The sequence below is a fragment of the Pelobates fuscus genome, chromosome 4, assembly GCF_036172605.1.
Source record: "Pelobates fuscus isolate aPelFus1 chromosome 4, aPelFus1.pri, whole genome shotgun sequence".
Taxonomy (NCBI): domain Eukaryota; kingdom Metazoa; phylum Chordata; class Amphibia; order Anura; family Pelobatidae; genus Pelobates; species Pelobates fuscus.
This window is the reverse complement of record NC_086320.1, coordinates 326,112,502-326,128,817: the sequence shown is the minus strand read 5'-3', so window position 1 is coordinate 326,128,817 and position 16,316 is coordinate 326,112,502. Positions and strand designations below refer to the sequence as shown.

Genomic DNA, 16,316 nt, shown 5'->3' with positions numbered 1-16,316 from the left:
TTTTAAAGTATCAATCAATTTACGCAAGTCAAACACGTTTACAGAAACTGTACATTTGGATAAGTGACATGCTTACTAATGTATTACTATAGAAATGTATTATACGTGGTCATTCTATATTCAATAGCTCCATGAACCTATCAGCCTGTCTAGTAAAAAAAAAAAAAAACCTCACCCACTTTGTTGGATGTTATTTTTTGGAGCCTATTCCCTTGGTCAAAAGATGAATACTTTGGTGCATTGTCGATAACCCTGCATAATACAAACATCAAATACTGCTTTATTTTATTTAAAAGTTAATGAAGATCTTTCCTTCTACTATAAAGAAAATTAACTGGCACACAGCAGTACGTGTAATACATGCCAAATGTATTAAAGTCCTCAGAGCAAAGAGAACAATGTTTTGACCTAGTGATATGTCTTTCTCTAGCCCTATCAGCAATCATTAATACTAACTAGCCACAGTATTTAGGTTACAGGCCTAGGGGCAGAAGGACAGTCTTAGTAAAGCTGAAAGACGTGATTAAAAAGCAGTCTTGGCGAACATGTCTGCCCAGCATGGATTGACTGGGAAAAGATAAACAGGGGGAAATTATGTTTATTTTAATATCTTATCATTTTTTTATTAAGACTTATATGTGTCACATACATTTTTCAATCAAGCTATTGATCTCCAATTCCGATACACATTTAAAACTACTTCACTCAAAAAACTACTTATGTAGATTTGTATAACAATGTGGTAGAAGCATGTGTGCAGATATGAATTGCCAAATGATTTTGCTTAAACGGACACTCCACTGCCCAAATACAAAGTAAATACAAATCACTGTTTGTTAGATATAGCCTAAATGAAAAGATGCATGAATTTAATTATGCATTTTGCATAAAAAACAGTTTGCAAAACCTGCAGATCTTTTGTCTGTAGCCTTTGCAAGCCCTCCCCTTCAAACCACCCAGACAGTCTGTGGCTGACCAATCACAGACTTCCCAATGTAGCTCAATGAGAAGTTTTTCTAAGGCAGGTGCTCCGGTAATTGCTGCCTCTTGATTTTAGCTAGACTAAGCTAAACAACCAGGAAGTAACAGGACCTGTAGTCTGCTGTATCTATAGAAATCTGCACTTTTTGCAAACTAAAAAACACATGTCACACTCTTCACATATAAAGCTTTTCAGCAAGCTAAAGTGCTTTAGGGGTGTGGGGTGTCCATTTAAATGGCAAGAACAGTGGTACCTCGGTTTACAAACGCCTCGGTTAACATAATTTTTGGTTTACAAATGAAAATCCATTGAAAATATTGCCTCTGTTTACAAATTTCTTTCGCAGTACAAAGCAAGTTTTCCCAGGTTTATAGTGCCACCCCGTGCATGCTGGAGTCTATGGGTAGAACGTGATGTCGAGTGTGGAGGTGTATGAGCAGCTTTTGCATCGAGTTTTGGAGACATTCTGAAAATTATTTGCAGAGGATTTGGAACTTTTTGGGTGCATTTCTCAAGCCGTGGAAAGGTAGGGAGCTGAGCTTTGTCGTTTGCATGCCTTTTACTGTGTGTTCTGCATTCTGGGTTGGTTTCCATGCTAGCTAATTTTTACTTTTTATGACCTCCAGAACGGATTCATTGGTTTTTAATGAATTCCTATGGGAAACCGTGTTTCGGTTTACAAATTTTTCACAATAAGAAACGTCCCGGAGAACGCATTAAATTCGTAAACCCAGGTACCACTGTAGGTGTAAACTGCCATTATGTCTAATAGTGACTTGGCTATAATAGAAGTGTCAGAAAAGGATCATGCATAGTACCAGATGTTGGTTTTAAGGAGGGGACTTTAAAGATATGTTTTCAATGTGATACGTGAGGCATTTCCAATGTGTATTGAATAAACAAAGATTCACTATATAACACATAACTGATATTTAAAACGCAGTTTTATTGTATTTCCATAAATTGCAATCTCTTCTAAATATTGCTTTAACAAAATGATGCATCAATCAGAGCAAGAAATATAAGTGATCTATAACATCATTTTATTTTACAAAATGTACAATATCCCATTCACAAATTGTAGATATATACAGTATTGTGTCATTATTAACTTATTTACCTCTCAAAGTATCCGTAATACATAACGTCTTTAGAATGAAAGACATAACCATTGTAATGTTCCAATTATAGCACATTAGTATTCATATAAAATATGAAACTCTCTTTGATCTGCTTCACTTGTTTTTCAAATAACATTTTGTGCAGTATTCTAAGTTCTTTACCTGATACGAGAAGAATTAATGATTTTTTTGTATATTTATTTTTATATATTTAATATAGTATTTTATTTCTAAATTGCAACTATGCCTGCCTGAAATCTCAATTACATAAATGCCAAGAATAAAAAAAAAAGAGAAATATTGGGATTTTACAGAATTATTTAATGATAAATATCAGAGCTGCTTAAACGGCTGTGCATAAAATATTAACATTTTAATTAATAATATTTTAGAAATGTCTAAACTCTTCCATTAAAAACCAATTGCGCTCCTCCATTTTCTGCTGTTTCCTGTTAAGACAATTTGGAAGAAAAAAAAAAGATAAGTAATGTAAATCATGTGACTGATAATGATTAATACAGAGAAAAACATAATAGAAAGGCAAATATTTAAAGCAAACTGTTCTCCTGGAGTTACAATGTATCTTACTGATGACTTAATTTATGACAAATGGGACTCCCTTTAACTCCATTCACTACCAAAACTGTTATACACATTTTCTTTATGGATTGCATTACAGGCCTATTCAAACCCAAACATAGTTTAGTTTAGTTTCTGAAGCACTATTTACCATTTTTTATACTGCAAGCAATAATTTTCACACTTAAGTACAATTTGTTTCTCTGCTACTGTTCCATTTTGTTCCTCTGGGTTTATGTAAATGTGTTGAAAATTACAGCATCCTTTGTCCCACATGATGAAGAAAGTTTCAAAGAACAAAAAACACATTATAATACCAGAAGGGGGATGGAAGGAGGCCTCTGATTTAACTCAGAGCAACACAGAGATCAAATTAAACACTCCAAGCACCATAACTACTTCTGCATGAGGTGTGTTAAAGGGGGGCCCTCTGCTGGTGGTGCAGCCAGGGCCTGCAAGCTTGGGGTGCCAATTGGTTGGCCCTTATGGCCGCCCAATAGGTATGTCTTATCAGGGGCCCGGCACTGCAGCCCTTTAACAGTAAGACTGGGACCATGTGAGATCACCAATTCAGCTGGAGTTGCTGGGAGGAAAAGAGTAATGATTGCTTTATTCTAAGTTTCAAAGTGCCATGACATGTGAGAAGAGAAAAAGAAGAGGAAACAGAGGAGGGAGAAGAGAGCCAGCCACAAGCTTCCATCAGCCTCAGCCAGGACACCTGCAGCAAGATCCCTCGAGACTCAAAGGAAAATGGAGGGTGGCTAAAAAGTTATGACTTGCGTGTTTATCTGTGTTTATATCAATGCATGTTTGTGTGTGTATCCATCTGTGTCTCAGTGTGTATCTGTTTCAGTATGTATGTGTGTGTGTCAGTATGTGTGTATAACAGTGTATGTGTATATGTGCATACATCCAAAAATTCAGATGCTAGCACTATACAAATACACCCCTTCATTCAAACACCAACCCTAAATACAAAGCTACCCATGTGCTGAAATTCCAACTGCATGCAAACAAACCCCTGCATTCAAACACCAACAATGAATACAAACACATCCTGCGTTCAAACACAAACACTGCAATCAAAATACACCACTGCAATCAAATGGCAAAAGTTTGTATAAACACACAACTGCAGTCACTACAAATGGGCAAATGGTAGATCCTCATCTGGCAAAGAATCATCGGGAGATGTACGAAAGTTAAGGATCAACCTTTTGGTCATGTTTGCACTGGAGGGGTTCCTAAAACCTTTTTTGCTTAACCCCTTAAGGACCAAACTTCTGGAATAAAAGGGAATCATGACATGTCACACATGTCATGTGTCCTTAAGGGGTTAAGGGCCTTCTCTACATTAGTTTTGCCACGGACCCAGGTAAGAAGTAGATTGTTCAATAAGGTTTGACTTCTCACAAGGGGGGAGAGTTCTGGCAATTCTTGCAACATAACCACTATAGCGTACTGTAGTAGTTATGGTGCTTGGAGTGTTGATTTAATGCTTGTCCATGTGTTTTAGAAAGAGATGGTTTAATTTCACTTACAAGATGTGGGTATATACCCACTTTTACATTCTATTGTCAGTTTTAGGAAGCTATACTGATGAAAACCTATGAAGATCCTTCCAAATATATATAAGCAAATACCTGTTTTTTATTTCTACATATTTATACTACTGTATTTCTCAAAATTGTATTGCTTCTATACTTATATTTCAGACTTTGTGTGATAACTGATATGGTATGGTATCTAATACATTTCAGACCCTGAGGAGTCAGGCAAGGCCTAGACAGAACAGGGACATGTGAGTGTGAGGGGGAGTGTATAGATAGAATGGTAGGAGGTCATTAGGGTATCAAGGGTGGGAGGAGGATTAGGGGCAAAGGGTGTGACAGTAAGCATAGGTGGGCATTTTACAGGCTAAGCAGCAATCTTAATTATCAGTTGGTAACAGCTTGGTGGTTGCGTTGGTATTTGCTTCCCTCGTGTACCTGCTTGCCAAGTTCTGTTTTCAGGCCAGGGTCTGAGTATGGATGTCGAGGCTGTCCTTTCTGCCCTCAGGGCTGAGGCCTTACAAGATGGGGGGTCTGCATCTGGTGCTCCTTGGTTCGCCTCCCCCGCAGGCTCCCGTTGCTGCCCGGGTGGCGGGGCGGTCCACTGCAGCCCGTGCTCATTTCCAGTCATCTCCAACCCCTCACAGCAGGAGCCACATTCACACCTGCTGGGCCGGCTGGTATGTGGCTATGCGGGCAAATGCCGCTCCTGCACAGGCTGGATCTCCTTCCAGTGCCGCCGAGGGTTTTCTGGTGGTCCAATCATCTCATGTGGACCTGCCACGTGTGCCCAAGGCGGACAGAGTGGTGGACTCCAGGCAGGTGATTAGGCCACAGGGTACTTTCCGGGGGGCAGACGTTTCCCCTCCCGATGTGTGGGGCCTTTCCATAGTGGCTCTGCTAGTCCACTTCCTTCCCTGGGTGTTTTGTTTAGGCCTACTGGGCATCCCCTGCCTTCCCCATTCCCCTGGGGTGGGACTCCCATTCTGGGTCTGGGGGTGGGAGGGATATGGATTTACCTGTTCCAAGTAAATCCAGGTGGCTCTGGACCGGGCTATGTTTCAAGCATCATTGGGTTATACTCTGGTTTTCTTTCTGCTGGTTGCTGCAACTCCGGCCCAGCCTCCTAGTGGCATGACTCTGTTGCTCCAGTCAACTCTTGCACCATCTTGTGAGTCTGGATTTGTGGTGGGGGGCGGTCGGGCCGGGCTTGGGGATGGCGCTGGTGGGACGTTTCAGCCTGATTGGGGTTCTCTGGTGGGTTCTCTATGGGGATTTTTAGATCAGTGGGAGTGTAGCTCGGTGGCGTGGTCTCTGCGCCCCCCTTCTCTGGATGCGCAGGTTCATGCGGGCTGGGATGCTTCCTTTTGTTTTTTTGGGGGGGGAATGTGGTGTCCGTGCCGGGGGGGACGTCTATGGCCCCAGCCCCTGTGGTGTCCACATCTACCTCCTCCAGTAGCAGGCGTTGCCTGCGGCTGCGTCAAATGCGGCAGTTGTGCCGGCTGCCTATGGAGCGGCCTACATGTTTTAGTCGAGCCCTCTCGGGTTACATTTGCATTAGGAAGTATGGGAAAAGATTTGTAGGCTATGGCGGATGTCAAAGCAGCCTTTTGGCTGCTTTCGGTGTACCCGGAATGCCACCATTTGCTTGGCTGTTTTTCCGGGACGGTTATTATGTGGACCTGTGCCTGCCCATAGATTGCTCAATCTCCTGTTTCTATTTTGAATGTTACGGGAGGAAGCGGCTTGTGATTCTCTTTTACACTACTTGGATGATTTTTGGGGGTTCCTCTGGCCCCTATTAAGACAGTGGGTGCTCCAACTTGCTTGAGTTTTTTGGAGATTGAGATTGATTCAGTTGTTAGGGAGCATTGCTTGCCTGGGGATAAAGTTTTGGATTTTTGCAGCCTGGTTTTGGCCAGCTGGGTTGCTCAAGAAGATTCAATTGTGGCAGCTGTTGTCGCTCTTGGGCAAGCTGCAATTCACATGCCGGGTTATTCCCATGGGTAGGCTGTTTTACTCGTCGCTTGGCAGCGGCAACCTCCTCATCATTATGTGCGGATCACTCGTCCCCTGCACGAGGACTTGGCAGTTTGGTCCGTCTTCTTGGAAGGTTTTAATGGGCGTTCCTATTGGCAAGCTACTGAGGTGTCCAATGCCTAGCTCCATCTCTTTACTGACGTGGCCGGGCAGTGGGTTTTTAGGGTCATCCTTGGGGCCCATTGGTGTGCAGACTCCTGGCCGGAGTCTTGGCATGCCGCGGGCTTAACAAGGAATTTGGCCTTCTTGGAATTTTTCCCTATAGTGGTTGAGATGGAGCTCTGGGGGGATGTTCTACACGATCGGAGGGTGGTCTTCCACAGTGATAATATGCTGGCCATTAACAATTTGTCGGCTGCTGCAGCACCTGGTTCTTTGCTGCTTGATGTTGAATGTGTACTGTCGGGCTGTGCATGACCCGGGGGTTAATATTACAACGGATGCTCTCTCGAGTTCAGGGCAGCAGCACCGGGGGCGGATGAGGTGGTCTTTCTGAGCCTGATGGATCTCTGGGGACTTGGGCTGACCGATTAATGTCCTGGATCCAGGGTTCGGTCTTGGAGTCCACATGGCAGAGTTTCCGGTCTGATTGAGAACAATTGCACGCTCTGTTATGATTAATCTGGTTATGGGAGGCATCAGGCTGTGCTTACTCTTGTGTTTCAGGTAAAATGTCAGGCCTCAGTTTTTAGTTCAAACTCACCAGGACCCTGTATGTCATGAAGGATGTTTTAGTCTCATTGGTGATGAGGGATAGGTGTAGGGGGCCCAGGGTTTCGGATTTACAGAGGCCGGTTTCGGGTGCTCTGATGGTGGGCCTCTTTAGAGTTCTGCCACAGGTCTGTTCTTCTCCGTTTGAAGTGGCGCTGTTTCGTTTGGCATTCATGTTCGCCTTTTTCTGGGCCACATGGGTGGGGAAGCTCGTTAACCCATCCAAGGCGGTCACTGAGGGAATGTTGTTTGGCAAAGTTTAGAGTGAGATGGGGCGGTGCATTTTTTGCTGCATAAGTCCAAGACGGATGTTCTTGGCTGGGGTACTTTGGTCACATTACAGCAGATCCTTGGTTTGTCCTGTGGCCTGTTTTTGTGCATTCTGCGAGGTTCGCCCAGTGTGCGCGGGCCCCTTTTCGTTCACGGGAACACCAGTTTCTCATCTCAATTCCAATTTATTAGGGTTTTCCGCATGGTGTTGGTGGCTTTGGGGTTACCTAGTGCAGAGTTTAGGGGGCACTCCTTTCAGATAGGGACTGCCACTGGGGTTTTCTTAGGATATCCAATGGATTGGGAGGTGTGAATCTAGGAGGTTCCGTTCTTACGTTCATCCAGCTGGACTGATTCCGTTTCCCCTTTTGTCTCCGTAGGTGCTGGAAGGCGAGTGTGGGTCATCGGCTATTCCTACGTTTATTGGGCACAACAGCGAAGTTTGTTCGGGGGAATGCAGCTTGGTCTGTCTCCAGCGGTGACGGATGTCTGTTAGTTCGGTTCCCGGGGCATGCGCTGGGCGTACCTGTTGCCTGAAATGGTCCGGTTGGCTCGCTTACTCAGCGTTCTTGATGTGCTCATAATTCATATGGGGGGGGAACAATCTTGGCACTATTCCAGTGTGGGATCTGGGTGAAATGATCCAGAAGGATTTGGCCAAGTTACGGCTCAAGTACCCGAAATTCTGTATTGTCTGGTCTGAGGTCCCGGAATTATTGGACGGGTGCAAGGGACCCCAGGGCGCTTGAGAGGAGCAGGATTAAGCTGAACAAGCGGGTGTCTAAATTTAGGAAGGGAATGAGGGGGCTCACGGTGCATCACTGCATCTTCAAGCAAAATGCAGCTATGTATTTTAGGGGTGATGGGGTCCACCTTACAGAGTTGGGACTTGACTTGTTCAATTTGGCGTTACAGGATGCTTTGGAGGAGGCCATAGCTTTGGTGCTGGGGTGGCCCCGCTGATTTAGGGGGTAAACCAGTGGGGCTTATGGCCCTTGTCAACCTGGGGGTTTGACCAGTGGTCCGTGGAAAGTGACCCTAACTTCAGGTACAGTTATGAATAACAGACCTTCCAACTGAACCAATGATCAGCTAGTGGTTAGCATTAGCATAGAATGGAAGGCCCAGAAAGGCCTTGTGCTGGTTGGGATGAGAGGGGAGGGCAGTTGCCCAAGTGATTGTTTTTGGTTGGCAAGGTGGTACTCAGTGATGTATATATTTATATTTACTGAGTAAGTTATGTATATAGGATTTTTTATGTTTTAAAGTTGAAGTTTAAAGATTTATACGTATTTTAGATTTAATAAAGCTGTGGCCTATTTTCACCAAGTAAGTCTGTGGTTTGATTATTTCGGGCAAGCAAAGTGGTTGGTTCACCGGTATATGCCCATACACAATACCCTCTACCTACACACATGCTACCTAAAATATTTTCATGTAAAGCTAATAGCAACTTAATTTAGAGTCGTACAAGCAATCAGAATCCATGAGAACCTTGCAGCAGACTGAATCAAGGAGAGAAAGAAATATAATGCTAGATGGTATTACTGTCTGGAGTTTAATGTGCCTCCGAAGGCAGGACAACTTATATTCATATATGACCACAATAGCTCACTACAATGCAGAATTCTCCAAACTCACCAAACTATTACATTCAGTTCTCCTTATAGATAGAGCCCACCATACTGATACAGTTTTCTTCCAACAGGTTTTTCTCCTTTTTGTTTTTTTACCAACAGCCCTCCATTTTTCACATGGTTTTGAACATATATTCCTGACCCTATAGTTTTAAAAACACTATTTGTGGCATCCCCCCTTTCCCACCTGAAATAGTGTTAAAACTCACCTTATTTCCAGTGCTGACCGGGTCAGCTGGCGCTGGCCCTGCCCTGACTCCTTGGCTGAGATCATCAGAAATGACAATCTCAGCCAATGCAATGCTTTCTGAGTGACTGCCACTGGAGGTGTCCAAAGACTGCAATGTAAACACTGCCTTTTTCTATGTTAAGCTGTAGTTGTTCTGGTGGCTTTAGTGTCCCTTTAAGGGAAAAGTAGCTAAAACTGAAAAATTGTCTAAGTCAGCTATTCTTTCAGTTTAGCTACTCTGGCCTTAAATTCACTTTGAGTTCTCACTTTAGTAAATAGCCTGTGAATTTCATTTGTTTTATAATTGCGACAATTCATTCATAGTTTTTGGACAATTAAATCACATGCCTCCCAACGGTCCTGATTTTGGCAGGTCAGTCATGATGTTTTGGTCCTCTCCTGCTTTCCCTCCTCAGTCCCCAGGTGTCCTATTTTAGGGACACCAGGGATTTTCCCAACAAGCATTGCACACGCGCATAATTAGAAGTGCTCATTCCATGTTTAGGGCACTAGAACCATGTAAAGAGCATTGAAACACTGCTCCCTGCAGAGTCTAAAACGACTGGTGTGTATTCACTGCCCCTACCCCTCTGTAGTACCCTCCCACCAGATTCCCGATTCAGGTACTACAGTTGTTGGGAGGTATGATATCACAGACTACTGTCTTCACTGTTTCAACTTGTGATGCTTATACTTTTTCATTTTAATTTATGCATATTTTTTTGTCACGACTCTTATCTTTCTATAAAAACCTATTGACTACAAATGATATGTTAATAATTTTAAACAAAACAAATTTGGTAGTGAAAATGTGAAAGCATATAACTTTTAATTATTCTCCAATAAGTTTAAATATTCTCAAATTATTTTTTTTTTTTTTCTTCACTAGAATTCTCCAGTGAAATTCTCCAGTGTCATAATGAGGTAGTTTCAAATACATAGCTCATCATGGGATATATTGGATAATTTATTTATTTATCACTGGTTTTAATTAGTATTCTGGCCGGGCAGTAACCGGCTTATATCATTGCTTCAGGCAATAGTCATGAAATAATGGGATAGATCAAGAAAATCTCTTTCTTTTTCATACATCACTTCCTTTTTCTCATCTGTAGAGCTACAATGTTTTAGAGGATGTAACCTTGCTAAAGTCATTAAGGACATTATATTGCAAATTACCAATAAGGCTTTTTACTTAAATAAGAATTTAAAATTAATTTGAAACTTAAGGCAAAAGTAGCAGAAATGGACAAATTCTGTAACTCAGATAAGCTTCTTTGGTCTCAAATGTGAAGTTCAATTTGAATTAACTTTGAATTCACATTTACTGAGTAATTCTGTATGTGTTAACAAATGTCAGACTGATGACATATTTCTGTCTCTTTCAGCCTAAAATAACATACTAGTGGTGGGATGATTTTTGACAAGGAACATTTTCTCATGAATGGTTTGTTTCAAAGTTTTAAATTCAAAAAGCTAAGATACATCCATATATTAGCATTTACCTAAGTTGTTGCCATGGCAACCACAATGGACATTAGAAAAATGCACATCCTGCGCACTTTCATTTGGCCTATGATCAACCTTAAGCATAAATAGGCATTATTTGTTTTATTTTATTTCTATTTTATTGGTGATGTACTTACTCAAAATATCCAAAAACATTTTATTAGGTTATTAAACTGTGATTTTGACATATGACATGTATATACATATCTGTGTGATAGCCCTCTGGGTGCTAGTTGTTACATTTACATTTTTAGATTAAGGGAAGACTTTCATCACATGTTCACTTCTCATTTTTTTAGTTTGTTACATTTAATGAAACTTACTGATTATTTTAATGATCACCCAACTTGATGATCTCAGCAAATCCAATCCTTCTTATATGAAAGCATTTGCCTTAAAATACCATGCTACGCCAATCAGCATCTCCACATAGAGATGCATTAAATACATACACACAGATGCACACCCTGACACATACATACACACATACACACACACTGACACGCACCCTGACACACACACACTGACATGTAAATACATATACAGATGCACACCCTGACACACAGATACACGCACCCTGACACACACACTGACATGTATATACATACACAGATGCACACCCTGACACACAGATATGTGCACCCTGGCACACTGACATGTATAGACATACACAGATGCACACCCTGACACACAGATATGTGCACCCTGGCACACTGAGATGTATAGACATACACAGATGCACACCCTGACACAGACATACACACTGACTTACATACTTACACAGACATACATACACATTAACACAGATACACACACACACACACATATATATATATATATATATATATACACACACACTAGGCATGTGCATGGGGAACATTTTCGGTTCGGTTCGGCATTCCGAAATTCGGGATTTTCGCAATTCGTGACTTCGGCAATTCGGCACTTCAAGACTTCGTAACTTCGGCACTTCCGAACTTCGGCAACTTCCGAACTTCGGCAACTTCCGAACTTCGGCAACTTCCGAACTTCGGCAACTTCCGAACTTCGGCACTTCAGCTCTTCGGAACTTTGGCACTTCGACACTTCGGAACTTCGGAATTTCGGGACTTTGGCACCTTGGGACTTCTCTTGCAGCCACTTGGTAGATAACTCCCTAATTCCCACGGTATTAGGGAGTTATCTACCAAAAGGCTGAAAGACCTAAATTGGTCTTTCAGACAAATTTACTAATACTTAGTAAAAATTACTTGGTATTAGTAAATTTTGCCCCTACTCACTATACCGCGAGTAGGGGCATGTCTATTAAACAGTGAGCAGCCTGTGCCCCCCCCCCGGCCCACACCCCTGAGCGCTGGGTGGGGGCCCTAAAGTAAAATTATGGGGGGGGCCTAGGTCCTCCCCCCTGGCCCCCACCCCTGAGCGGCGGGTGGGGGCCCTAAATACTAATAAGGGGGGGACCTAATGTCCTCCCCCCTGGCCCCCACCCCTGAGCGGTGGGTGGGGCCCTAAACAAGAATAAGGGGGGGGACCTAGTGTCCTCCCCCTGGCCCCCATCCCTGAGCGGTGGGTGGGGGCCCTAAACAAGAATAAGGAGGGGACCTAGTGTCCTCCCCCTGGCCCCCACCCCTGAGTGGTGGGTGGGGGCCCTAAACAAGAATAAGGGGGAGACCTAGAGTCCTCCCCCCTGGCTCCCACCCCTCAGTGGCGGGTGGGGGCCCTAAATACTAATAAAGGGGGACCTAAGGTCCTCCCCCTGGCCCCCACCCCTCAGCCGTGGGTGGGGGCCCTAAATACTAATAGGGGGGACCTAATGTCCTCCCCCCGGCCCCCACCCCTGAGCGGCGGGTGGGGGCCCTAAATTGTAATTTGGGGGGGACCTAGCGTCCTCCCCCTGGCCCCCACCCCTCAGCGGCGGGTGGGGGCCCTAAATACTAATAAGGGGGGGGACCTAAGGTCCTCCCCCCTGGCCCCCACCCCTGAGCGGCGGGTGGGGGCCCTAAAGAAAAATGTCCCCCCCAGGGGTCCCCAAACCCTTAGTCACCCCCTCCCCCTCAATAAAAATTATCCCCCTACCTACCCCCCTCACCCTAAAAACTAATGAGGGGGGACCTTTAACTAAGTACGATGTTTTCTTTCTCCTAAAATATTCTTTTTTCAGCCCCAAAAAAGGCCAAATAAAAAAACCATAATAACCGACGCAATTATAAAAAAAAATTAAAAAATGAGCGCAAAAAAAAATAATTCTTCTTCACCCATGGAGGGCTCTGTGCAGACTGAGCTCTGCAGGGCAGGGGAAGGCTTATAAAGTCTTGCAATTAGGCTCAGAGCACTCTGATTGGTGGGTTTAAGCCATCCAATCAGAGTGCTCTGACAGGTAAATGAAGAGACTGACAGGTAAGTCTCTACATTTACCTGTCACAGCACTCTGATTGGTTGGTTTGAAATCCACCAATCAGAGTGCTCTGTGCATTTTACACAGCGCGGGAAAGTTCTTTGGAATTTTCCCACGCTGTGTAATTTGACTCATAACTCTCTGATTGGTGGATTAAGTAACCAACTTTCCCACGCTGTGTAAAATGACACACAGCACTCTGATTGGTGGATTTCAAACCAACCAATCAGAGTGCTGTGACAGGTAAATGTAGAGACTTACCTGTCAGTCTCTTCATTTACCTGTCAGAGCACTCTGATTGGATGACTTAAACCCACCAATCAGAGTGCTCTGAGCCTAATTGCAGGGTGGGGCAAGGCTTTATAAGCCTTCCCCCACCCTGCAGAGCTCAGTCTGCGCGGAGCCCTGCATGGGTGAAGAAGGATTTTTTTTTTTGCGCTCATTTTTTTTTTTTAATATAATTGCGTCGGTTATTATGGATTTTTATTTGGCCTTTTTTGGGGCTGAAAAAAGAATATTTTAGAAGAAAGAAAACATTGAATGGTAAGTTGTTTTTTTTTACAGGTACATAGTTAAAGGTCCCCCCTCATTATTTTTAGGGTGAAGGGGGTAAGTAGGGGGGTAATTTTTATTGGGGGGGAGAGGTGACTAGGGGTTTGGGGAACCCTAGTCACCTGGGGGGACATTGTTTTTAGGGCCCCCACATGCCGCTCAGGGGTGGGGGCCCGGGGGGAGGACCTTAGGTTCCCCCCTTATTAGTATTTAGGGCCCTCACCCACCGCTGAGGGGTGGAGGCCAGGGGGAGGACATTAGGTCCCCCCCATTATTTTACATTAAGGCCCCCACCCGCCGCTCAGGGGTGGGGGCCGGGGGGGGCAGTAGGTCCCCCATTTAGTTTGACTGTTGTTTAGTTTGACCCCCTGCTCACTGTTTAATAGACATGCCCCTACTCGCGGTATAGCGAGTAGGGGCATAATTTACTTATACTAAGTAATCTTTACTTAATGTTAGTAAATTTGGCTGAAAGACCAATTTAGGTCTTTCAGCCTTTTAGTAGATAGCTCCCTAATACCGTGGGAATTAGGGAGTTATCTACTTATTCATTCCTGTCATTACACTGACTGGCCAAGTAGCTTACATTTTATATGAATGTGTGTTACTTGATTGTTGTAAGTGTTGCAAATGCTTACAGCGAATCCTGGCTATGTTTGTATACTTTTTATTTTAGATTGTTTAAAATGTAACATTCTTCTTTCACTGGGTAAGTATATTAGTACTTAGGCAATACTGTGCTTCGGAACTTTAGCACTTCAGCACTTCGGAACTTCGGCACTTCGGATATTCGGTAATTTCTGAACTTCTGGACCTCGGCAATTCGGCACTTCGGACATTCGGAAGTAGCCGAATGTCCAAATTGTCCGAAATTCGTCCGAATTCATATTCGGACCGAAACAAATTGCACATGTCTAATATACACTGACACATACAAACACAGACACAAAGATACACACACTGACACATGCACACCTTGACACACACACAGACAAACACATACACTGACACAATCTTACATAAACACATAAAAGTAAATGTTTATACTTGCAGTCACCCTCCTGTTAACATACCTTTCATTTACAGGAGGATGGCTGCTTGGAGTTCTGCTTCTGCTGGCTGCAAGGAGCAGCTGAAGCTCCTTTTTCCTGAAAGCTGCCTGTGTACCGCCTTTGCCGCCTCCTGCCTCCCACCCCACAATGCTCAGTAAGGTGCAGTGAGGAAGTGGCAGGCTGTCAATTCCTCCCAGCTGGCAGATATCACAGGAGCCCGGTCAGGCTCTTAAAGGGCCCTGGCACCCGACCAGGCCACTGTTAAGCAAAAAAGCAAAATTACCCATCGGGTCACCCTTAGTGTATGGGCCACCCAAATGGCCAAATGAGCCGGCAGGCCCGGCTGTAATGGAGGTAGTTCTGCCACTGGCTCTTTTACTCATTTAAAGTATTTTCATGTCCTGTAAATTAATTATTGTAAACTTAGAATTACTGTCATGACTTACCTTTTCTGTCATTTCATGAGAATGATGAAGTGAATGTTCTCTTTCTAGAAACATTCTCCTTTGCTCGTAGCTAGCTAGTCGACAGGTTAGCCACGTAGATATCGTGCAGCCACTGATTCCTATACATGCAAGCGATATGGACGCAAGGTGCAAAGAATAAAGTGATGATGATCTCTTGGTCAGGGCACGCAGGAACTGAATGTTTAATATTCCTCCAATTAATCCACAAATACAGCAGGCTGAGAATAGAATCATCTATACAATAAAGAAAAGGTGCAATGGTTCAGTATTCAATATTATTCCATCATCATCTATCAAAATGTATTCTACAAGACTTAACGTATCTGGCTGCAAATACTGATTAGAATTACGTTGAAAAACTCACTTTTTATGCTGGATCTGTTTTCTGTATCATTAACAGAAAATTCTAATACATTTTTTTTTTTAAACTCATGTAGAAAGATTAGTCTATAAATAAAAAAAAAAAATGAATGCTATAACCATCATTTTGGAATTTAATAAATTGTGAGTCACGGTGTGTTGATAAGTGAGTTACAAAAATGACCAATTTGGATAATAAAAACTACAGTTCACTAATTTTTCAAACTTTGCAAATGTTACCAAATTTTAAAACTTTGTTATCAGTGTACCAAACAAATTGTTTAGTTAACTAACCTCAAAAGCATATGATTATAAAGGATTCTTTATTAGTATCTGAATGTGCCTCCTAATTTCAAAATTCAGTAATAAAATCCACATTTGACCTAAAATTGTGATTTGGATAGAAGATTTTGTCAATGCCAAGGCCAATATTTTACATTTTAACCTTAGAGTGTTCTTTTAATTAAAATAAAACAATACTTGGAATAATATATTGGAGTCAATAGAAGAACTAAGGAAAAAAAGTATTTTGAATATTAAATGTAATTTTTTCACTACTTTATTGTGATTGGCTAGCTGTGGGAGTGCCTTAATTAGGGAGCTATCTACTAAACAACAGACAGTGCAACAATAAGAACAGATAACTTTGTATTCATGGATGTTAAAAACACCAACTAGCCCTTCTACCGCCTACCTTACTGCCCTAAATATAATAAACATCTTACCTTTATTCCAGTCTGCTGGTGCTGGCTCTGCCCCTGATTTGCCTCTTTGGCTGACATCATCAGAACTAAGGATCTTAGCCAATCCCAATTATTTCCCATAGGAAAGCATTGGATTGGCTAAGACTGTCAAGGCGGCA

The 16,316-nt window shown here is 42.9% G+C and overlaps 1 protein-coding gene across 1 annotated transcript in view; it reads right to left on the bottom strand.

The window, feature by feature from the left end:
• Positions 1-2,458: 2,458 nt before the first annotated feature.
• Positions 2,459-16,316, bottom strand: part of TMEM196 (transmembrane protein 196) — a 63,277-nt gene continuing 49,419 nt past the window's right edge. Inside the window, exons 3-4 of the mRNA XM_063450724.1 lie at positions 15,074-15,328; positions 2,459-2,552 (exon numbers count right to left, since the gene is read on the bottom strand). Coding sequence (XP_063306794.1) covers positions 2,502-2,552; positions 15,074-15,328 — 306 coding nt within the window. The 3' untranslated portion in view covers positions 2,459-2,501. The remainder of the gene's footprint in view (positions 2,553-15,073; positions 15,329-16,316) is intronic.